The 26004-nt window shown below is 47.3% G+C and overlaps 1 protein-coding gene across 2 annotated transcripts in view; it reads right to left on the reverse strand.

The window, feature by feature from the left end:
• LOC106609832 (stimulated by retinoic acid gene 8 protein homolog) overlaps positions 1 to 26004 on the reverse strand; it is a 70211-nt gene that overhangs the window by 14039 nt on the left and 30168 nt on the right. For both annotated transcript variants that reach the window (XM_082964351.1, XM_082964352.1), the window contains 4 exons: positions 15505 to 15580; positions 15350 to 15431; positions 13929 to 14093; positions 5487 to 5781 (listed from right to left, as the gene is read on the reverse strand). In XM_082964351.1, coding sequence (XP_082820477.1) covers positions 5487 to 5781; positions 13929 to 14093; positions 15350 to 15431; positions 15505 to 15580 — 618 coding nt within the window. The remainder of the gene's footprint in view (positions 1 to 5486; positions 5782 to 13928; positions 14094 to 15349; positions 15432 to 15504; positions 15581 to 26004) is intronic.

Here is a 26004-nt window from a genome sequence, read left to right on the forward strand (position 1 = left end):
TCACTGTCTGGAGAAACAGAGCAGCTCACTGACTGGATAAACAGCTGGAACAGAACGTGGTAGCTGGACGCTGGGAGACGGTGTGACCCCTGACCTCTCCATAGGACGGTGTGACCCCTGACCTCTCCATAGGAAGGAGACGAGGCCGTGAGACGGTGTGACCCCTGACCTCTCCATAGGAAGGAGACGAGGCTGTGAGACGGTGTGACCCCTGACCTCTCCATAGGAAGGAGACGAGGCCGTGAGACGGTGTGACCCCTGACCTCTCCATAGGAAGGAGACGAGGCTGTGAGACGGTGTGACCCCTGACCTCTCCATAGGAAGGAGACGAGGCCGTGAGACGGTGTGACCCCTGACCTCTCCATAGGAAGGAGACGAGGCTGTGAGACGGTGTGACCCCTGACCTCTCCATAGGAAGGAGACGAGGCTGTGAGACGGTGTGACCCCTGACCTCTCCATAGGAAGGAGACGAGGCTGTGAGACGGTGTGACCCCTGACCTCTCCATAGGAAGGAGACGAGGCTGTGAGACGGTGTGACCCCTGACCTCTCCATAGGAAGGAGACGAGGCCGTGAGACGGTGTGACCCCTGACCTCTCCATAGGAAGGAGACGAGGCTGTGAGACGGTGTGACCCCTGACCTCTCCATAGGAAGGAGACGAGGCCGTGAGACGGTGTGACCCCTGACCTCTCCATAGGAAGGAGACGAGGCCGTGAGACGGTGTGACCCCTGACCTCTCCATAGGAAGGAGACGAGGCTGTGAGACGGTGTGACCCCTGACCTCTCCATAGGAAGGAGACGAGGCTGTGAGACGGTGTGACCCCTGACCTCTCCATAGGAAGGAGACGAGGCCGTGAGACGGTGTGACCCCTGACCTCTCCATAGGAAGGAGACGAGGCCGTGAGACGGTGTGACCCCTGACCTCTCCATAGGAAGGAGACGAGGCCGTGAGACGGTGTGACCCCTGACCTCTCCATAGGAAGGAGACGAGGCCGTGAGACGGTGTGACCCCTGACCTCTCCATAGGAAGGAGACGAGGCTGTGAGACGGTGTGACCCCTGACCTCTCCATAGGAAGGAGACGAGGCTGTGAGACGGTGTGACCCCTGACCTCTCCATAGGAAGGAGACGAGGCCGTGAGACGGTGTGACCCCTGACCTCTCCATAGGAAGGAGACGAGGCCGTGAGACGGTGTGACCCCTGACCTCTCCATAGGAAGGAGACGAGGCCGTGAGACGGTGTGACCCCTGTCCTCTCCATAGGAAGGAGACGAGGCCGTGAGACGGTGTGACCCCTGACCTCTCCATAGGAAGGAGACGAGGCCGTGAGACGGTGTGACCCCTGACCTCTCCATAGGAAGGAGACGAGGCCGTGAGACGGTGTGACCCCTGACCTCTCCATAGGAAGGAGACGAGGCCGTGAGACGGTGTGACCCCTGACCTCTCCATAGGAAGGAGACGAGGCCGTGAGACGGTGTGACCCCTGACCTCTCCATAGGACGGTGTGACCCCTGACCTCTCCATAGGAAGGAGACGAGGCCGTGAGACGGTGTGACCCCTGACCTCTCCATAGGAAGGAGACGAGGCCGTGAGACGGTGTGACCCCTGACCTCTCCATAGGAAGGAGACGAGGCTGTGAGACGGTGTGACCCCTGACCTCTCCATAGGAAGGAGACGAGGCCGTGAGACGGTGTGACCCCTGACCTCTCCATAGGAAGGAGACGAGGCCGTGAGACGGTGTGACCCCTGACCTCTCCATAGGAAGGAGACGAGGCCGTGAGACGGTGTGACCCCTGACCTCTCCATAGGAAGGAGACGAGGCCGTGAGACGGTGTGACCCCTGACCTCTCCATAGGACGGTGTGACCCCTGACCTCTCCATAGGAAGGAGACGAGGCTGTGAGACGGTGTGACCCCTGACCTCTCCATAGGAAGGAGACGAGGCCGTGAGACGGTGTGACCCCTGACCTCTCCATAGGAAGGAGACGAGGCCGTGAGACGGTGTGACCCCTGACCTCTCCATAGGAAGGAGACGAGGCTGTGAGACGGTGTGACCCCTGACCTCTCCATAGGAAGGAGACGAGGCCGTGAGACGGTGTGACCCCTGACCTCTCCATAGGAAGGAGACGAGGCCGTGAGACGGTGTGACCCCTGACCTCTCCATAGGACGGTGTGACCCCTGACCTCTCCATAGGACGGTGTGACCTCTGACCCAGGAGTTCTTTAACTTTTTCAGCCTGGGACCCAAGCTCATGGAAATATGCAACTATATGTAAATATTGGTACATTTCATTACCCTTATGCCTAAAACAAATGCAATAGACAAAAACATATAATAATGCCATAAAATATCCATTTAAATATCTAATGTTTATTCTGCCCTACCAAGCAAAAAGGCAGTAACTTCTCACAGCGTTAAACTGAGGAAAAATGGCTTTTATTTACCTTTTGGTTTCACAGTAACTTTATGCAGTTACTGTTAACATGACCCCCATTTTCTCACAATACGAGGCAGGATACTTGTCCACATGATTAAGCACGTAGTTAATGTAGCAAAAAATGACTAACTCATTTTAGACCAACCGAGCAGTTACTGCCTGTTTTGCTTGGTAGGGCAGCATTGCTCCTCATTTAAAAAACACTCTTACATATCTGTCTAGGTTGGAACTGGTGCTGTTAAAAATACAATATTTTTTTTTTAAATTCTGAACTGGAATAAAATGATTGATCAACAGAACACAAACACACAGGCTCCATTTTGTGATAGTGTAACCATAACAGTACAGATGAAAAACGATCAGGTCTACTGTACATCTTCACTGTAGAAAGTATTGTTGGGAAAGAAACAACTATAGGTTTGAACTGGTTTTATTCAATAATATGTTTTATTCTGAACATGAATAAACTGATTGATCACATCACACAGGTTGAAGTTTTCAACAGGCATGTCTATTCTGGCATTGTCTATTTTAGAGCAACACAGAGGTCATACTCAGCACTGAGTCTGTTTCTGTACCTTGTTTTTTAAAAGGACGCCAGAGTTGAGAACCCGGACTGACACAACCTGGACCAGTTGGTAGAGCATGGTGTTTGCAACGCCAGGGTTGTGGGTTCGATTCCCACGGGGGGCCAGTACAAAAAAATGCATGAAATGAAATGTATGAATTCACTACTGTAAGTCGCTCTGGATAAGAGCGTCTGCTAAATGACTAAAATGTAAAATGTAAATGTAACCAGAACATCTACTGCTTCCTCAGTCAGGCAGGAGAGCACTTCCTGTTGTAGATGATCAACCCAGAACTGTGTGAGTGGGTTCTCAGTCAGGCAGGAGACCACTTCCTGTTGTAGATGAACAACCCAGAACTGTGTGAGTGGGTTCTCAGTCAGGCAGGAGACCACTTCCTGTTGTAGATGAACAACCCAGAACTGTGTGAGTGGGTTCTCAGTCAGGCAGGAGACCACTTCCTTTTGTAGATGAACAACCCAGAACTGTGTGAGTGGGTTCTCAGTCAGGCAGGAGACCACTTCCTGTTGTAGATGAACAACCCAGAACTGTGTGAGTGGGTTCTCAGTCAGGCAGGAGACCACTTCCTGTTGTAGATGAACAACCCAGAACTGTGTGAGTGGGTTCTCAGTCAGACAGGAGACCACTTCCTGTTGTAGATGATCAACCCAGAACTGTGTGAGTGGGTTCTCAGTCAGGCAGGAGACCACTTCCTGTTGTAGATGAACAACCCAGAACTGTGTGAGTGGGTTCTCAGTCAGGCAGGAGACCACTTCCTGTTGTAGATGATCAACCCAGAACTGTGTGAGTGGGTTCTCAGTCAGGCAGGAGAGCACTTCCTGTTGTAGATGAACAACCCAGAACTGTGTGAGTGGGTTCTCAGTCAGGCAGGAGACCACTTCCTGTTGTAGATGAACAACCCAGAACTGTGTGAGTGGGTTCTCAGTCAGACAGGAGACCACTTCCTGTTGTAGATGATCAACCCAGAACTGTGTGAGTGGGTTCTCAGTCAGGCAGGAGACCACTTCCTGTTGTAGATGAACAACCCAGAACTGTGTGATTGGGATCTCAGTCAGGCAGGAGACCACTTCCTGTTGTAGATGAACAACCCAGAACTGTGTGAGTGGGTTCTCAGTCAGGAAGGAGACCACTTCCTGTTGTAGATGAACAACCCAGAACTGTGTGAGTGGGATCTCAGTCAGGCAGGAGACCACTTCCTGTTGTAGATGATCAACCCTGTTTCACGAATCACTGTTTCCAGAAGCACCATTTCCTGAAGCATTATTCTGCCCTGTTCTGAAAGACCGGTGCTGAGCAGACAGGGGCCAAACTGAAACTAAGAGAGAGAAACTCATCGCTGTATTGGCGTTTCATGACGATTGAGCTCAGTCAGAACTTGTCGCTACCATGAGTCCATTTGGTTGACAGTGGTTTGTGATGGCTTGTGGGAATGACAAGTCAGCGGCTGACAGCGCTGCAGCGTTTGGGGTCTCGGAGTTGATCTTCAAGAAACCTGCTGAAAATATATCCGGTAAACCGCGAAGCACACAGGCATCTCCCCCTCGCGCAGCGGCCAAACTGAGCAGAGACCGGTGCTAAGCAGAGACCGGTGCTAAGCTGACAGGGGCCAAACTGAGCAGAGACCGGTGCTGAGCTGACAGGGGCCAAACTGAGCAGAGACCGGTGCTGAGCAGACAGGGGCCAAACTGAGCAGAGACCGGTGCTGAGCAGACAGGGGCCAAACTGAGCAGAGACCGGTGCTGAGCAGACAGGGGCCAAACTGAGCAGAGACCGGTGCTAAGCAGACAGGGGCCAAACTGAGCAGAGACCGGTGCTAAGCTGACAGCGCACTGAACAGTGAGTGCAGTCACACTTTTTAATGTATTTAACCTTTATTTGGGCTCCCGAGTGGTGCAGCGGTCTAAGGCACCGCATCTAAGTGTAAGAGGTGTCACTACAGTCCCTGGTTCGAATCCAGGCTGTATCGCTTTTGGCTGTGATTGCGAGTCCCATAGGGCGGTGCGCAATTGGCCCAGCGTCGTCCGGGTTTGGCCGGTGTAGACCGTCATTGTAAATAAGAATTTGTTCTTAACTGACTTGCCGAGTTAAATAACAATCTAGTGTATGTCAACGGTAGTGTACCTGCTGTGTGACTGAATAAATAAATTATTTAGAGTTAAATAAATGATTTAACGAGGCAAGTCAGGTAAGAAAAAAATATTTTGCACTGACGGCCTCCCCCGGCCAAACCCGGACGACGCTGGGCCAACGGTGCGTCGCCCTATAGGACTCCCGATCACTGTCGGGTTGTGATACAGCCCGGGATCGAAGCAGGGTCTGTAGTGACGCCTCTAGCACTGAGATGCAATGCCTTCGACCGCTGCGCCACTTGGCCAAATCAATTCGAATCCAGTAATCAATGAAATAATTGATTATAATTCATTAAAAACAGGTCCGACCCACACTTTAAGGAAAGCTGTACTCACCTCTTCATAGGTAGAAGGAGAAGAGCCTCCCTGGCTGTTTGCCTGAGTGGAGGGCTGGAGCGCGAGGTGGAGGTGGGTGTCAGGACCAGGATTAGGGGGTCTCTCTGCCGGCCCTTCCCAGCCCAGGGTGCTCTGCTGGGGGGTACAGGTCTGGTAGGCTGCCCGGCGCTCTGGAGAGAAGCTATCCCACAGGCCTGAGATAGCTTCAGATACTACAGCCAGACCAGTCTGTCCCGGGCTCAGCACACCGCTACAAACCAACTTCTCTAGTGTCTGTCTGTAGAACAACAAGTACCTGGGGAGAGAGAGAGATGGGGGAGAGAGAGAGAGGGATGGGGAGAGAGGGATGGGGGAGAGAGAGAGGGAGAGAGGGATGGGAGAGAGAGAGAGGGAGAGAGAGAGAGGGATGGGGGAGAGGGGGAGAGAGAGGGGGATGGGGGAGAGAGAGAGAGAAAAATAAAGGGATGGGGCAGAGAGAGAGAGAGAGAGAGAGAGAGAGGGATGGGGAGAGAGGGATAGAGAGAGGGATGGGGAGAGAGGGATAGAGAGAGGGATGGGGGAGAGAGAGAGAGATAGAGGTAAGGCATAGAGCTGTGTGTACTGTCCATTATTACTGTATTCTACTATAGATAACAACATTACTGTATTCTACTATAGATAACAACATTACTGTAGTAGCAACATTACTGTAGTCTACTATGATAACATTACTGTAGTCTACTATGATAACAACATTACTGTAGTCTACTATGATAACAACAACATTACTGTAGTCTACTATAGATAACAACATTACTGTAGTCTACTATGATAACAACATTACTGTATTCTACTATAGATAACAACATTACTGTAGTCTACTATGGATAACAACATTACTGTATTCTACTATAGATAACAACATTACTGTAGTCTACTATGGATAACAACATTACTGTAGTCTACTATAGATAACAACATTACTGTAGTCTACTATAGATAACAACATTACTGTAGTCTACTATGGATAACAACATTACTGTAGTCTACTATAGATAACAACATTACTGTATTCTACTATAGATAACAACATTACTGTAGACTACTATAGATAACAACATTACTGTAGTCTACTATGATAACAACATTACTGTAGTCTACTATAGATAACATTACTGTATTCTACTATAGATAACAACATTACTGTAGTCTACTATGGATAACAACATTACTGTAGACTACTATAGATTACAACATTACTGTATTCTACTATAGATAACAACATTACTGTAGTCTACTATAGATAACATTACTGTAGTCTACTATGGATAACAACATTACTGTATTCTACTATAGATAATAACATTACTGTATTCTACTATAGATAACAACATTACTGTAGTCTACTATGGATTACTGTACTACTATGATACAACATTACTGTATTCTACTATGGATAACAACATTACTGTAGTCTACTATGGATAACAACATTACTGTATCTACTATAGATAACAACATTACTGTAGTCTACTATGATAACAACATTACTGTAGTCTACTATGATAACAACATTACTGTATCTACTATAGATAACAACATTACTGTAGTCTACTATGATAACATTACTGTAGTCTACTATGATAACAACATTACTGTAGTCTACTATGATAACAACATTACTGTAGTCTACTATAGATAACATTACTGTAGTCTACTATGGATAACAACATTACTGTAGTCTACTATGGATAACAACATTACTGTAGTCTACTATAGATAACAACATTACTGTAGTCTACTATGGATAACAACATTACTGTAGTCTACTATAGATAACAACATTACTGTATTCTACTATGGATAACAACATTACTGTAGTCTACTATAGATAACAACATTACTGTATTCTACTATAGATAACAACATTACTGTAGTCTACTATAGATAACAACATTACTGTAGTCTACTATAGATAACAACATTACTGTAGTCTACTATAGATAACATTACTGTATTCTACTATGGATAACAACATTACTGTAGTCTACTATAGATAACAACATTACTGTAGTCTACTATGGATAACAACATTACTGTATTCTACTATGGATAACAACATTACTGTATTCTACTATGGATAACAACATTACTGTAGTCTACTATAGATAACAACATTACTGTAGTCTACTATAGATAACAACATTACTGTATTCTACTATAGATAACAACATTACTGTATTCTACTATGGATAACAACATTACTGTATTCTACTATAGATAACAACATTACTGTATTCTACTATAGATAATAACATTACTGTATTCTACTATAGATAACAACATTACTGTAGTCTACTATAGATAACAACATTACTGTATTCTACTATAGATAACAACATTACTGTAGTCTACTATAGATAACAACATTACTGTATTCTACTATAGATAACAACATTACTGTATTCTACTATAGATAACAACATTGTGGAGTTTAAATTCTAATACCAAGCTCAGGAGGGGAACCATCATCGCTGTTTTATGGAGGTTATACATTAATTTGCCATTGGTGAAATGAATGAGCCCTTTTTAAAATCACTCTCCATGGTCAGAGGTGCCCCACGGTGCCACCAGCTATAAATCCCCTCGTGATAAATCCTTGATCCTCAGTCACAGGCCAGGAGAGCACTAACTCAACGCACTACGGACAGTTAAAACATCTCAACGGAGACAGGACATCTAATAGAAGCAACCAGCCAAGGGTGAAATTCTGGCAGGACAGATTGTTAATAAAAAAAGGACTTCAGATTAATTTGGATTTTGGGGGAATAGGTTCAACTGAGACTAAGGCAGAGACAGAATTGGCCCTTGAGATGTATCTTCTGTTGTCACTCATTCTGTCAGTAAATTGGTCTATAATCTGACTGTCAGTAAATTGGTCTATAATCAGACTGTCAGTAAATTGGTCTATAATCAGACTGTCAGTAAATTGGTCTATAATCAGACTGTCAGTAAATTGGTCTATAATCAGACTGTCAATAAATTGGTCTATAATCAGACTGTCAGTAAATTGGTCTATAATCTGTCAGTAAATTGGTCTATAATCAGACTGTCAGTAAATTGGTCTATAATCTGCCTGTCAATAAATTGGTCTATAATCTGCCTGTCAGTAAATTGGTCTATAATCAGACTGTCAGTAAATTGGTCTATAATCAGACTGTCAGTAAATTGGTCTATAATCAGACTGTCAGTAAATTGGTCTATAATCAGACTGTCAGTAAATTGGTCTATAATCTGTCAATAAATTGGTCTATAATCAGACTGTCAATAAATTGGTCTATAATCAGACTGTCAGTAAATTATGAATTACCATATTATAAATGTTCTGTTAATGTGATTTACCATATTCTAAAGGTTCTGTTAATGTGATTTACCATATTCTAAAGGTTCTGTTAATATGAATTACCATATTCTAAATGTTCTGGTAATATGAATTACCATATTCTAAATGTTCTGCTAATATGAATTACCATATTCTAAAGGTTCTGTTAATGTCATGGAAATACCAGATGACTGGTCAGCTGTATAGCCTCTACGCTGATGGAAATACCAGATGACTGGTCAGCTGTATAGCCTCTACGCTGATGGAAATACCAGATGACTGGTCAGCTGTATAGCCTCTACGCTGATGGAAATACCAGATGACTGGTCAGCTGTATAGCCTCTACGCTGATGGAAATACCAGATGACTGGTCAGCTGTATAGCCTCTACGCTGATGGAAATACCAGATGACTGGTCAGCTGTATAGCCTCTACGCTGATGGAAATACCAGATGACTGGTCAGCTGTATAGCCTCTACGCTGATGGAAATACCAGATGACTGGTCAGCTGTATAGCCTCTACGCTGATGGAAATACCAGATGACTGGTCAGCTGTATAGCCTCTACGCTGATGGAAATACCAGATGACTGGTCAGCTGTATAGCCTCTACGCTGATGGAAATACCAGATGACTGGTCAGCTGTATAGCCTCTACGCTGATGGAAATACCAGATGACTGGTCAGCTGTATAGCCTCTACGCTGATGGAAATACCAGATGACTGGTCAGCTGTATAGCCTCTACGCTGATGGAAATACCAGATGACTGGTCAGCTGTATAGCCTCTACGCTGATGGAAATACCAGATGACTGGTCAGCTGTATAGCCTCTACGCTGATGGAAATACCAGATGACTGGTCAGCTGTATAGCCTCTACGCTGATGGAAATACCAGATGACTGGTCAGCTGTATAGCCTCTACGCTGATGGAAATACCAGATGACTGGTCAGCTGTATAGCCTCTACGCTGATGGAAATACCAGATGACTGGTCAGCTGTATAGCCTCTACGCTGATGGAAATACCAGATGACTGGTCAGCTGTATAGCCTCTACGCTGATGGAAATACCAGATGACTGGTCAGCTGTATAGCCTCTACGCTGATGGAAATACCAGTGGACTGGTCAGCTGTATAGCCTCTACGCTGATGGAAATACCAGTGGACTGGTCAGCTGTATAGCCTCTACGCTGATGGAAATACCAGTGGACTGGTCAGCTGTATAGCCTCTACGCTGATGGAAATACCAGATGACTGGTCAGCTGTATAGCCTCTACGCTGATGGAAATACCAGATGACTGGTCAGCTGTATAGCCTCTACGCTGATGGAAATACCAGATGACTGGTCAGCTGTATAGCCTCTACGCTGATGGAAATACCAGTGGACTGGTCAGCTGTATAGCCTCTACGCTGATGGAAATACCAGTGGACTGGTCAGCTGTATAGCCTCTACGCTGATGGAAATACCAGTGGACTGGTCAGCTGTATAGCCTCTACGCTGATGGAAATACCAGATGACTGGTCAGCTGTATAGCCTCTACGCTGATGGAAATACCAGTGGACTGGTCAGCTGTATAGCCTCTACGCTGATGGAAATACCAGATGACTGGTCAGCTGTATAGCCTCTACGCTGATGGAAATACCAGTGGACTGGTCAGCTGTATAGCCTCTACGCTGATGGAAATACCAGTGGACTGGTCAGCTGTATAGCCTCTACGCTGATGGAAATACCAGTGGACTGGTCAGCTGTATAGCCTCTACGCTGATGGAAATACCAGTGGACTGGTCAGCTGTATAGCCTCTACGCTGATGGAAATACCAGATGACTGGTCAGCTGTATAGCCTCTACGCTGATGGAAATACCAGATGACTGGTCAGCTGTATAGCCTCTACGCTGATGGAAATACCAGATGACTGGTCAGCTGTATAGCCTCTACGCTGATGGAAATACCAGATGACTGGTCAGCTGTATAGCCTCTACGCTGATGGAAATACCAGTGGACTGGTCAGCTGTATAGCCTCTACGCTGATGGAAATACCAGTTGACTGGTCAGCTGTATAGCCTCTACGCTGATGGAAATACCAGATGACTGGTCAGCTGTATAGCCTCTACGCTGATGGAAATACCAGATGACTGGTCAGCTGTATAGCCTCAACACTGATGGAGATACCAGTGGACTGGTCAGCTGTATAGCCTCTACGCTGATGGAAATACCAGTGGACTGGTCAGCTGTATAGCCTCTACGCTGATGGAAATACCAGATGACTGGTCAGCTGTATAGCCTCTACGCTGATGGAAATACCAGTTGACTGGTCAGCTGTATAGCCTCTACGCTGATGGAAATACCAGATGACTGGTCAGCTGTATAGCCTCTACGCTGATGGAAATACCAGATGACTGGTCAGCTGTATAGCCTCTACGCTGATGGAAATACCAGATGACTGGTCAGCTGTATAGCCTCTACGCTGATGGAAATACCAGTGGACTGGTCAGCTGTATAGCCTCTACGCTGATGGAAATACCAGTGGACTGGTCAGCTGTATAGCCTCTACGCTGATGGAAATACCAGATGACTGGTCAGCTGTATAGCCTCTACGCTGATGGAAATACCAGATGACTGGTCAGCTGTATAGCCTCTACGCTGATGGAAATACCAGATGACTGGTCAGCTGTATAGCCTCTACGCTGATGGAAATACCAGTGGACTGGTCAGCTGTATAGCCTCTACGCTGATGGAAATACCAGATGACTGGTCAGCTGTATAGCCTCGACGCTGATACACACCCTAGAGCATACAGATACAGAGTCTCTGAGTGGATCATCTGTCACGACAGGCAATAGCTGCTACTGGTGATGCATCTTCTGGTGCCTTCAAGACAACGGAGAACTCTGAAAAATACCAGATCAAATCACGACGTCGGTGACCTTCAGGTCCAAAAAGGTCGGAGCTCTAGAAAGAGGTCTGAGAGTTCCAGAGTTTGCGAGTTGGATGACCATTCAAAACTATTTTTCCCCCCAGTCGGAGCTTGCTTGTTTCCCAGTTCCCTTGAACGCACTGAAGTCAAGAGATTTTCCCCGAGTTGTCTTGAACGCGGCGTCAAACTGTTGGAAGCGTGACGACACACCACTTTGCAATGAGCTGGAGGCAGTATGCATTTTGAAAAAAAAACACATACTGAATTGGTTGAAAGTTGTAACGTTTTACTACATATTATGAGACAATGTTCTTATCTTGCCTATTAGATCTCCTTCTCGTTCTACGTTTCTAACGGAGGGTTTTAATCTCGGTCACATGAAATCGCTAGCATGTCGCAGTGGCCTTTTGACAACGGTGTTTTTTGCACTAACTGCGTTATGGAACGAACGTTCGTGGCTCACAGCCTACCGCCTTGTGCACAATGCTGCAGTTACAATGTGAAGAAATAATAGTTTAGCAATATTTTTAAGCTAAAACGTTCTGATCTGTTGCATCAGACTCATTGCTTTAAAATATCTACAGTTGAAGTCAGTGGGAAGTTTACATACACCAAGGTTGGAGTCATTAAAACTCGTTTTTTCAACCACTCCACAAATTTCTTGTTAACAAACTATAGTTTTGGCAAGTCGGTTAGGACATCTACTTTGTGCATGACACAAGTCATTTTTCCAACTATTGTTTACAGACAGATTATTTCACTTATAATTCACTATATCACAATTCCTATATATCCTAGGCCTACTGGTTGTATGAATCTGGGATCCATCGTCCCAAAACTGTCCCAGAGTCTGTTTGGACCAGGCTATTTCTTCCTCGACAAGCTGACCAATAGAATAGGTAGCCTACACGTTTCTACTATAGTAGATTGACATCGGCTAGCGATGTTGCTGTTCGTTGCTCGTCTTGTTAACTTCTTCAAAGTGAACGTCAGAATTCAGTAAGAACAAACGCACATCGTTGTTGCATCCTTGATTTGCATGTTAATAGGAATTACCATATTCTAAATGTTCTGTTAATATGAATTACTATATTCTAAATGTTCTGTTAATATGAATTACCATATTCTAAATGTTCTGTTAATATGAATTACCATATTCTAAAGGTTCTGTTAATATGAATTACCATATTCTAAATGTTCTGCTAATATGAATTACCATATTCTAAATGTTCTGTTAATATGAATTACCATATTCTAAATGTTCTGTTAATATGAATTACCATATTCTAAATGTTCTGCTAATGTGAATTACCATATTCTAAATGTTCTGCTAATATGAATTACCATATTCTAAATGTTCTGCTAATATGAATTACCATATTCTAAAGGTTCTGTTAATGTGATTTACCATATTCTAAAGGTTCTGTTAATATGAATGACCATATTCTAAATGTTCTGCTAATATGAATTACCATATTCTAAATGTTCTGGTAATATGAATTACCATATTCTAAATGTTCTGGTAATATGAATTACCATATTCTAAATGTTCTGCTAATGTGAATTACCATATTCTAAATGTTCTGCTAATATGAATTACCATATTCTAAATGTTCTGCTAATGTGATTTACCATATTCTAAAGGTTCTGTTAATGTGATTTACCATATTCTAAAGGTTCTGTTAATATGAATTACCATATTCTAAATGTTCTGCTAATATGAATTACCATATTCTAAATGTTCTGCTAATATGAATTACCATATTCTAAATGTTCTGGTAATATGAATTACCATATTCTAAAGGTTCTGTTAATGTGATTTACCATATTCTAAAGGTTCTGTTAATATGAATTACCATATTCTAAATGTTCTGCTAATATGAATTACCATATTCTAAATGTTCTGGTAATATGAATTACCATATTCTAAATGTTCTGGTAATATGAATTACCATATTCTAAATGTTCTGCTAATGTGAATTACCATATTCTAAATGTTCTGCTAATATGAATTACCATATTCTAAATGTTATTTCTGTCATTCTGAGCACCGTGGGTGGTACGTCCTAATCAGATAACGCACCCAATACATATAGGTCTGGTAAATTTCTCAAAATGTCCCGTAAATGAAAATCTCCCCGGCGACACGGAAACCCTGGAACGAGCCCCCACCCTTCAAACTCCAGGATGTTGGTTAGAGAGCTGATGGAGGTCTGAGAGGGGACGGAGTCATCCAGAGTCTCCTCCGCAGAGTCTTCCTCACTGGTCTCAGTCAGGTCCTCTCTGTCAGCTGCGCCACGACGTCTGGGACCACCAGGTCTTCTGGAGCGCATGGAGCTGAGGGGAGGGGGGAAAGGGGGGGAGGGAGGGGACAGGTTTTTAATATAAGACTGAAAAAAAGAAGCTAATTGATGCTGCCCCCCAGTGGTAATCTCTACTAACTGCAGGTGGCACGCTGTACTCAGGGAAAGGGGATACCTAGGCAGTTGTTCAGTAACATGGGTAGATGCTGCCCCCCAGTGGTAATCTCTACTAACTGCAGGTGGCACGCTGTACTCAGGGAAAGGGGATACCTAGGCAGTTGTTCAATAACATGGGTAGATGCTGCCCCCCAGTGGTAATCTGTACTAACTGCAGGTGGCACGCTGTACTCAGGGAAAGGGGATACCTAGGCAGTTGTTCAATAACATGGGTAGATGCTGCCCCCCAGTGGTAATCTCTACTAACTGCAGGTGGCACGCTGTACTCAGGGAAAGGGGATACCTAGGCAGTTGTTCAATAACATGGGTAGATGCTGCCCCCCAGTGGTAATCTCTACTAACTGCAGGTGGCACGCTGTACTCAGGGAAAGGGGAGACCTAGGCAGTAGTTCAATAACATGGGTAGATGCTGCCCCCCAGTGGTAATCTCTACTAACTGCAGGTGGCACGCTGTACTCAGGGAAAGGGGATACCTAGGCAGTTGTTCAATAACATGGGTAGATGCTGCCCCCCAGTGGTAATCTCTACTAACTGCAGGTGGCACGCTGTACTCAGGGAAAGGGGAGACCTAGGCAGTAGTTCAATAACATGGGTAGATGCTGCCCCCCAGTGGTAATCTCTACTAACTGCAGGTGGCACGCTGTACTCAGGGAAAGGGGAGACCTAGGCAGTTGTTCAACTGAAATGTGTCATCAGCATTTAACCCCTCTGACTCAGAGAGGGGCAGTGGGGCTGCGGGAGCTGCTGTTGTTAACTGCCTTGATCAAGGGCAGAACGGAAGATTTTTTTCCCCCACCTTGCCAGCTCGGGGATTCAAACCAGTAACCTTTCAGTTACTGAACCACAGCTCTTAACCCGCTAGGCTACCTGCCACCTAGGCTTTGCACCAGTATCTATGGGGGCGGCAGGTAGTCCAGTAGTTAGAGCGTTGGGCCAGTAACCAAAAGGTTGCTAGATCGAATCCCCCGAGCTGACAAGGTACAAATCTGTCGTTCTGCCCCCTGAACAAGGCAGTTAACCCACTGTTCCTAGGCCGTCATTGTAAATAAGAATTTGTTCTTAACTGACTTGCCTAGTTAAATAACAATCTAGTGTATGTCAACGGTAGTGTACCTGCTGTGTGACTGCAGCCTCCGGTACTCTGCCCTTACTTCATCCAAGCTGCACGGCCCGCCTTCATTACCGAGGAATATCCCTAAACACACGTCGGTGAATAGAAACTGCTCACTTAAATCACAGGACATGTTTTTATTCTGGGTTCCTCTCACCTTTCAGTAGCATCAGTCTGCTCAGGTAGGCTTCCTGCTCTTTGAGAAATCCTTTGGCATGGTCCAAGATCTTCCACTGACCGACAGGACAACATTACAATGACACTTTACAATACAAAACATTCAACTGAAGTTTCCACTTTTTATCTGATCCATAATACCAATTTATCACCAGGTAGGTAAAGATCTACCTGCATGGCCAGGTAGGTGAAATCTACCTGCAGAACCAGGTAGGTGAATATCTACCTGCATGGCCAGGTAGGTGAAATCTACCTGCAGCACCAGGTAGGTGAAGATCTACCTGCATGGCCAGGTAGGTGAAGATCTACCTGCATGGCCAGGTAGGTGAATATCTACCTGCATGGCCAGGTAGGTGATATCTACCTGCAGCACCAGGTAGGTGAAGATCTACCTGCATGGCCAGGTAGGTGAAGTATACCTGCATGGCCAGGTAGGTGAAGATCTATCCTGGAGGGACTGACCAATGCACCAAGTCTGGAACCAACATTTTTTAAATTAAGAACAAATTCTTATTTACAATGACGACCTAACAGGGCAACAGTGGGTTAACTGCCTTGTTCAGAAGGACAGATTTGTACCTTGTCAGCTCAGGGATTCGATCCGGCAACCTTTTGGTTACTGGCCCAATGCTCTAACCACTAGACTACCTGCCGCCCCATCATGACCCTGAACAGCTTTTAAATCTTACTAGCAACAGACTGAAATACGGAAAAATCAACAACAAAAAATCTAAATTAGCGGCGTTTGAATTTGTTGATAAAAAGCGGGACAAGACTGCTTGGTTGTGGGACACGTGACAGAGGGCCAAAATGCGGGAAAAGTGTTCACCCTAAAAATCCACTGTGAGCAGTTAGCAACAGCTAGCCCCAAATCACACGCTTTACCCAGCAACAGTTAGTTAGCTAGCCCCAAATCACACGCTTTACCCAGCAACAGCTAGCCCCAAATCACACGCTTTACCCAGCAACAGCTAGCCCCAAATCACACGCTTTACCCAGCAACAGCTAGCCCCAAATCACACGCTTTACCCAGCAACAGCTAGCCCCAAATCACACTCTCTACCCAGCAACAGTTAGTTAGCTAGCCCCAAATCACACGCTTTACCCAGCAACAGCTAGCCCCAAATCACACGCTTTACCCAGCAACAGCTAGCCCCAAATCACACGCTTTACCCAGCAACAGCTAGTTAGCTAGCCCCAAATCACACGCTTTACCCAGCAACAGCTAGCCCCAAATCACACGCTTTACCCAGCAACAGCTAGCCCAAAATCACACGCTTTACCCAGCAACAGCTAGCCCCAAATCACACCCTCTCTACCCAGCAACAGCTAGCCCCAAATCACACGCTTTACCCAGCAACAGCTAGCCCAAAATCACACGCTTTACCCAGCAACAGCTAGCCCCAAATCACACCCTCTCTACCCAGCAACAGCTAGCCCCAAATCACACTCTCTACCCAGCAACAGTTAGCTAGCTAGCCCAAAATCACACGCTTTACCCAGCAACAGTTAGCTAGCTAGCCCCAAATCACACGCTTTACCCAGCAACAGCTAGCCCCAAATCACACGCTTTACCCAGCAACAGCTAGCCCCAAATCACACGCTTTACCCAGCAACAGCTAGCCCAAAATCACACGCTTAACCCAGCAACAGCTAGCCCCAAATCACACGCTTTACCCAGCAACAGCTAGCCCCAAATCACACTCTCTCTACCCAGCAACAGCTAGCCCCAAATCACACGCTTTACCCAGCAACAGCTAGCCCCAAATCACACGCTTTACCCAGCAACAGCTAGCCCCAAATCACACGCTTTACCCAGCAACAGCTAGCCCCAAATCACACGCTTTACCCAGCAACAGCTAGTTAGCTAGCCCCAAATCACACGCTCTACCCAGCAACAGCTAGCCCCAAATCACACGCTTTACCCAGCAACAGCTAGCCCAAAATCACACGCTTTACCCAGCAACAGCTAGCCCCAAATCACACCCTCTCTACCCAGCAACAGCTAGCCCCAAATCACACGCTTTACCCAGCAACAGCTAGCCCAAAATCACACGCTTTACCCAGCAACAGCTAGCCCCAAATCACACCCTCTCTACCCAGCAACAGTTAGTTAGCTAGCCCCAAATCACACGCTTTACCCAGCAACAGCTAGATAGCTAGCCCCAAATCACACCCTCTCTACCCAGCAACAGCTAGCCCCAAATCACACGCTTTACCCAGCAACAGTTAGCTAGCTAGCCCCAAATCACACGCTTTACCCAGCAACAGCTAGCCCCAAATCACACGCTTTACCCAGCAACAGCTAGCCCCAAATCACACGCTTAACCCAGCAACAGCTAGCCCCAAATCACACGCTTTACCCAGCAACAGCTAGTTAGCTAGCCCCAAATCACACGCTTTACCCAGCAACAGCTAGCCCCAAATCACACGCTTTACCCAGCAACAGCTAGCCCAAAATCACACGCTTTACCCAGCAACAGCTAGCCCCAAATCACACCCTCTCTACCCAGCAACAGCTAGCCCCAAATCACACGCTTTACCCAGCAACAGCTAGCCCAAAATCACACGCTTTACCCAGCAACAGCTAGCCCCAAATCACACCCTCTCTACCCAGCAACAGCTAGCCCCAAATCACACTCTCTACCCAGCAACAGTTAGCTAGCTAGCCCAAAATCACACGCTTTACCCAGCAACAGTTAGCTAGCTAGCCCCAAATCACACGCTTTACCCAGCAACAGCTAGCCCCAAATCACACGCTTTACCCAGCAACAGCTAGCCCCAAATCACACGCTTTACCCAGCAACAGCTAGCCCCAAATCACACGCTTAACCCAGCAACAGCTAGCCCCAAATCACACGCTTTACCCAGCAACAGCTAGCCCCAAATCACACTCTCTCTACCCAGCAACAGCTAGCCCCAAATCACACGCTTTACCCAGCAACAGCTAGCCCCAAATCACACGCTTTACCCAGCAACAGCTAGCCCCAAATCACACGCTTTACCCAGCAACAGCTAGCCCCAAATCACACGCTTTACCCAGCAACAGCCAGCCCCAAATCACACGCTTTACCCAGCAACAGCTAGCCCCAAATCACACGCTTTACCCAGCAACAGCTAGCCCCAAATCACACGCTTTACCCAGCAACAGCTAGCCCCAAATCACACGCTTTACCCAGCAACAGCTAGCCCCAAATCACACGCTTTACCCAGCAACAGCTAGCCCCAAATCACACGCTTTACCCAGCAACAGCTAGCCCCAAATCACACCCTCTCTACCCAGCAACAGTTAGTTAGCTAGCCCCAAATCACACGCTTTACCCAGCAACAGCTAGCCCCAAATCACACTCTCTACCCAGCAACAGCTAGCCCCAAATCACACGCTTTACCCAGCAACAGCTAGCCCCAAATCACACGCGTTACCCAGCAACAGCTAGCCCCAAATCACACGCTCTACCCAGCAACAGCTAGCCCCAAATCACACTCTCTACCCAGCAACAGTTAGCTAGCTAGCCCCAAATCACACTCTCTACCCAGCAACAGCTAGCCCCAAATCACACGCTTTACCCAGCAACAGCTAGCCCCAAATCACTCTCTACCCAGCAACAGCTAGCCCCAAATCACACGCTTTACCCAGCAACAGCTAGCCCCAAATCACACGCTTTACCCAGCAACAGCTAGCCCCAAATCACACTCTCTACCCAGCAACAGCTAGCCCCAAATCACACCCTCTACCCAGCAACAGTTAGCTAGCTAGCCCCAAATCACACGCTTTACCCAGCAACAGCTAGCCCCAAATCACACGCTTTACCCAGCAACAGCTAGCCCCAAATCACACGCTTTACCCAGCAACAGTTAGTTAGCTAGCCCCAAATCACACGCTTACCCAGCAACAGCTAGCCCCAAATCACACGCTTTACCCAGCAACAGTTAGTTAGCTAGCCCCAAATCACACGCTTTACCCAGCAACAGTTAGTTAGCTAGCCCCAAATCACACGCTTTACCCAGCAACAGTTAGCCCCAAATCACACTCTCTACCCAGCAACAGTTAGTTAGCTAGCCCCAAATCACACTCTCTACCCAGCAACAGCTAGCCCCAAATCACACTCTCTACCCAGCAACAGCTAGCCCCAAATCACACTCTCTACCCAGCAACAGTTAGTTAGCTAGCCCCAAATCACACTCTCTACCCAGCAACAGTTAGTTAGCTAGCTCCAAATCACACGCTCTACCCAGCAACAGTTAGTTAGCTAGCCCCAAATCACACTCTCTCTACCCAGCAACAGTTAGCTAGCTAGCCCAAAATCACACTCTCTACCCAGCAACAGCTAGCTAGCTAGCCCCAAATCACACTCTCTCTACCCAGCAACAGTTAGTTAGCTAGCTCCAAATCACACCCTCTACCCAGCAACAGTTAGTTAGCTAGCTCCAAATCACACCCTCTACCCAGCAACAGTTAGTTAGCTAGCCCCAAATCACACGCTTTACCCAGCAACAGCTAGCCCCAAATCACACGCTTTACCCAGCAACAGCTAGTTAGCTAGCCCCAAATCACACGCTTTACCCAGCAACAGCTAGCCCCAAATCACACGCTTTACCCAGCAACAGCTAGCCCAAAATCACACGCTTTACCCAGCAACAGCTAGCCCCAAATCACACTCTCTACCCAGCAACAGTTAGCTAGCTAGCCCAAAATCACACGCTTTACCCAGCAACAGTTAGCTAGCTAGCCCCAAATCACACGCTTTACCCAGCAACAGCTAGCCCCAAATCACACGCTTTACCCAGCAACAGCTAGCCCCAAATCACACGCTTTACCCAGCAACAGCTAGCCCCAAATCACACGCTTTACCCAGCAACAGCTAGCCCCAAATCACACTCTCTCTACCCAGCAACAGCTAGCCCCAAATCACACGCTTTACCCAGCAACAGCTAGCCCCAAATCACACGCTTTACCCAGCAACAGCTAGCCCCAAATCACACGCTTTACCCAGCAACAGCTAGCCCCAAATCACACGCTTTACCCAGCAACAGCTAGCCCCAAATCACACGCTTTACCCAGCAACAGCCAGCCCCAAATCACACGCTTTACCCAGCAACAGCTAGCCCCAAATCACACGCTTTACCCAGCAACAGCTAGCCCCAAATCACACGCTTTACCCAGCAACAGCTAGCCCCAAATCACACGCTTTACCCAGCAACAGCTAGCCCCAAATCACACGCTTTACCCAGCAACAGCTAGCCCCAAATCACACGCTTTACCCAGCAACAGCTAGCCCCAAATCACACGCTTTACCCAGCAACAGCTAGCCCCAAATCACACGCTTTACCCAGCAACAGCTAGCCCCAAATCACACCCTCTCTACCCAGCAACAGTTAGTTAGCTAGCCCCAAATCACACGCTTTACCCAGCAACAGCTAGCCCCAAATCACACTCTCTACCCAGCAACAGCTAGCCCCAAATCACACGCTTTACCCAGCAACAGCTAGCCCCAAATCACACTCTCTACCCAGCAACAGCTAGCCCCAAATCACACGCTTTACCCAGCAACAGCTAGCCCCAAATCACACTCTCTACCCAGCAACAGCTAGCCCCAAATCACACGCTTACCCAGCAACAGCTAGCCCCAAATCACACGCTTTACCCAGCAACAGCTAGCCCCAAATCACACTCTCTACCCAGCAACAGCTAGCCCCAAATCACACCCTCTACCCAGCAACAGTTAGCTAGCTAGCCCCAAATCACACGCTTTACCCAGCAACAGCTAGCCCCAAATCACACGCTTTACCCAGCAACAGCTAGCCCCAAATCACACGCTTTACCCAGCAACAGCTAGCCCCAAATCACACGCTTTACCCAGCAACAGCTAGCCCCAAATCACACGCTTTACCCAGCAACAGTTAGTTAGCTAGCCCCAAATCACACGCTTTACCCAGCAACAGCTAGCCCCAAATCACACGCTTTACCCAGCAACAGTTAGTTAGCTAGCCCCAAATCACACGCTTTACCCAGCAACAGTTAGTTAGCTAGCCCCAAATCACACGCTTTACCCAGCAACAGTTAGCCCCAAATCACACTCTCTACCCAGCAACAGTTAGTTAGCTAGCCCCAAATCACACTCTCTACCCAGCAACAGCTAGCCCCAAATCACACTCTCTACCCAGCAACAGCTAGCCCCAAATCACACTCTCTACCCAGCAACAGTTAGTTAGCTAGCCCCAAATCACACTCTCTACCCAGCAACAGTTAGTTAGCTAGCTCCAAATCACACGCTCTACCCAGCAACAGTTAGTTAGCTAGCCCCAAATCACACTCTCTCTACCCAGCAACAGTTAGCTAGCTAGCCCAAAATCACACTCTCTACCCAGCAACAGCTAGCTAGCTAGCCCCAAATCACACTCTCTACCCAGCAACAGTTAGTTAGCTAGCTCCAAATCACACCCTCTACCCAGCAACAGTTAGTTAGCTAGCTCCAAATCACACCCTCTACCCAGCAACAGTTAGTTAGCTAGCTCCAAATCACACTCTCTCTACCCAGCAACAGTTAGTTAGCTAGCCCCAAATCACACCCTCTCTACCCAGCAACAGTTAGTTAGTTAGCCGCAAATCACACGCTCTACCCAGCAACAGTTAGCTAGCTAGCCCCAAATCACACTCTCTCTACCCAGCAACAGTTAGTTAGCTAGCTCCAAATCACACCCTCTCTCTACCCAGCAACAGTTAGCTAGCTAGCCCCAAATCACACTCTCTCCCTACCCAGCAACAGTTAGTTAGCTAGCCCCAAATCACACCCTCTCTACCCAGCAACAGTTAGTTAGCTAGCTCCAAATCACACCCTCTCTACCCAGCAACAGTTAGTTAGCTAGCCCCAAATCACACCCTCTCTACCCAGCAACAGTTAGCTAGCTAGCCCCAAATCACACCCTCTCTACCCAGCAACAGTTAGTTAGGTAGCTCCAAATCACACCCTCTCTACCCAGCAACAGTTAGTTAGCTAGCCCCAAATCACACTCTCTCTACCCAGCAACAGTTAGTTAGCTAGCCCCAAATCACACTCTCTCTACCCAGCAACAGTTAGTTAGCTAGCTCCAAATCACACCCTCTACCCAGCAACAGTTAGTTAGCTAGCCCCAAATCACACTCTCTCTACCCAGCAACAGTTAGTTAGCTAGCCCCAAATCACACTCTCTCTACCCAGCAACAGTTAGTTAGCTAGCCCCAAATCACACTCTCTCCCTACCCAGCAACAGTTAGTTAGCTAGCTCCAAATCACACCCTCTCTACCCAGCAACAGTTAGTTAGCTAGCTCCAAATCACAACCTCTCTACCCAGCAACAGTTAGTTAGCTAGCCCCAAATCACACCCTCTCTACCCAGCAACAGTTAGTTAGCTAGCTCCAAATCACACCCTCTCTACCCAGCAACAGTTAGTTAGCTAGCCCCAAATCACACCCTCTCTACCCAGCAACAGTTAGTTAGCTAGCCCCAAATCACACTCTCTCCCTACCCAGCAACAGTTAGCTAGCTAGCCCCAAATCACACCCTCTCTACCCAGCAACAGTTAGTTAGCTAGCTCCAAATCACACCCTCTCCACCCAGCAACAGTTAGTTAGCTAGCCCCAAATCACCCTCTCTACCCAGCAACAGATAGTTAGCTAGCCCCAAATCACACTCTCTCTACCCAGCAACAGTTAGTTAGCTAGCCCCAAATCACACGCTTTACCCAGCAACAGTTAGCCCCAAATCACACTCTCTACCCAGCAACAGTTAGTTAGCTAGCCCCAAATCACACTCTCTACCCAGCAACAGCTAGCCCCAAATCACACTCTCTACCCAGCAACAGCTAGCCCCAAATCACACTCTCTACCCAGCAACAGTTAGTTAGCTAGCCCCAAATCACACTCTCTACCCAGCAACAGTTAGTTAGCTAGCTCCAAATCACACGCTCTACCCAGCAACAGTTAGTTAGCTAGCCCCAAATCACACTCTCTCTACCCAGCAACAGTTAGCTAGCTAGCCCAAAATCACACTCTCTACCCAGCAACAGCTAGCTAGCTAGCCCCAAATCACACTCTCTCTACCCAGCAACAGTTAGTTAGCTAGCTCCAAATCACACCCTCTACCCAGCAACAGTTAGTTAGCTAGCTCCAAATCACACCCTCTACCCAGCAACAGTTAGTTAGCTAGCCCCAAATCACACGCTTTACCCAGCAACAGCTAGCCCCAAATCACACGCTTTACCCAGCAACAGCTAGTTAGCTAGCCCCAAATCACACGCTTTACCCAGCAACAGCTAGCCCCAAATCACACGCTTTACCCAGCAACAGCTAGCCCAAAATCACACGCTTTACCCAGCAACAGCTAGCCCCAAATCACACTCTCTACCCAGCAACAGTTAGCTAGCTAGCCCAAAATCACACGCTTTACCCAGCAACAGTTAGCTAGCTAGCCCCAAATCACACGCTTTACCCAGCAACAGCTAGCCCCAAATCACACGCTTTACCCAGCAACAGCTAGCCCCAAATCACACGCTTTACCCAGCAACAGCTAGCCCCAAATCACACGCTTTACCCAGCAACAGCTAGCCCCAAATCACACTCTCTCTACCCAGCAACAGCTAGCCCCAAATCACACGCTTTACCCAGCAACAGCTAGCCCCAAATCACACGCTTTACCCAGCAACAGCTAGCCCCAAATCACACGCTTTACCCAGCAACAGCTAGCCCCAAATCACACGCTTTACCCAGCAACAGCTAGCCCCAAATCACACGCTTTACCCAGCAACAGCCAGCCCCAAATCACACGCTTTACCCAGCAACAGCTAGCCCCAAATCACACGCTTTACCCAGCAACAGCTAGCCCCAAATCACACGCTTTACCCAGCAACAGCTAGCCCCAAATCACACGCTTTACCCAGCAACAGCTAGCCCCAAATCACACGCTTTACCCAGCAACAGCTAGCCCCAAATCACACGCTTTACCCAGCAACAGCTAGCCCCAAATCACACGCTTTACCCAGCAACAGCTAGCCCCAAATCACACGCTTTACCCAGCAACAGCTAGCCCCAAATCACACCCTCTCTACCCAGCAACAGTTAGTTAGCTAGCCCCAAATCACACGCTTTACCCAGCAACAGCTAGCCCCAAATCACACTCTCTACCCAGCAACAGCTAGCCCCAAATCACACGCTTTACCCAGCAACAGCTAGCCCCAAATCACACTCTCTACCCAGCAACAGCTAGCCCCAAATCACACGCTTTACCCAGCAACAGCTAGCCCCAAATCACACTCTCTACCCAGCAACAGCTAGCCCCAAATCACACGCTTACCCAGCAACAGCTAGCCCCAAATCACACGCTTTACCCAGCAACAGCTAGCCCCAAATCACACTCTCTACCCAGCAACAGCTAGCCCCAAATCACACCCTCTACCCAGCAACAGTTAGCTAGCTAGCCCCAAATCACACGCTTCACCCAGCAACAGCTAGCCCCAAATCACACGCTTTACCCAGCAACAGCTAGCCCCAAATCACACGCTTTACCCAGCAACAGCTAGCCCCAAATCACACGCTTTACCCAGCAACAGCTAGCCCCAAATCACACGCTTTACCCAGCAACAGTTAGTTAGCTAGCCCCAAATCACACGCTTTACCCAGCAACAGCTAGCCCCAAATCACACGCTTTACCCAGCAACAGTTAGTTAGCTAGCCCCAAATCACACGCTTTACCCAGCAACAGTTAGTTAGCTAGCCCCAAATCACACGCTTTACCCAGCAACAGTTAGCCCCAAATCACACTCTCTACCCAGCAACAGTTAGTTAGCTAGCCCCAAATCACACTCTCTACCCAGCAACAGCTAGCCCCAAATCACACTCTCTACCCAGCAACAGCTAGCCCCAAATCACACTCTCTACCCAGCAACAGTTAGTTAGCTAGCCCCAAATCACACTCTCTACCCAGCAACAGTTAGTTAGCTAGCTCCAAATCACACGCTCTACCCAGCAACAGTTAGTTAGCTAGCCCCAAATCACACTCTCTCTACCCAGCAACAGTTAGCTAGCTAGCCCAAAATCACACTCTCTACCCAGCAACAGCTAGCTAGCTAGCCCCAAATCACACTCTCTACCCAGCAACAGTTAGTTAGCTAGCTCCAAATCACACCCTCTACCCAGCAACAGTTAGTTAGCTAGCTCCAAATCACACCCTCTACCCAGCAACAGTTAGTTAGCTAGCTCCAAATCACACTCTCTCTACCCAGCAACAGTTAGTTAGCTAGCCCCAAATCACACCCTCTCTACCCAGCAACAGTTAGTTAGTTAGCCGCAAATCACACGCTCTACCCAGCAACAGTTAGCTAGCTAGCCCCAAATCACACTCTCTCTACCCAGCAACAGTTAGTTAGCTAGCTCCAAATCACACCCTCTCTCTACCCAGCAACAGTTAGCTAGCTAGCCCCAAATCACACTCTCTCCCTACCCAG

The sequence above is a fragment of the Salmo salar genome, chromosome 17, assembly GCF_965601325.2.
Source record: "Salmo salar chromosome 17, fSalSal1, whole genome shotgun sequence".
NCBI lineage: Eukaryota > Metazoa > Chordata > Actinopteri > Salmoniformes > Salmonidae > Salmo > Salmo salar.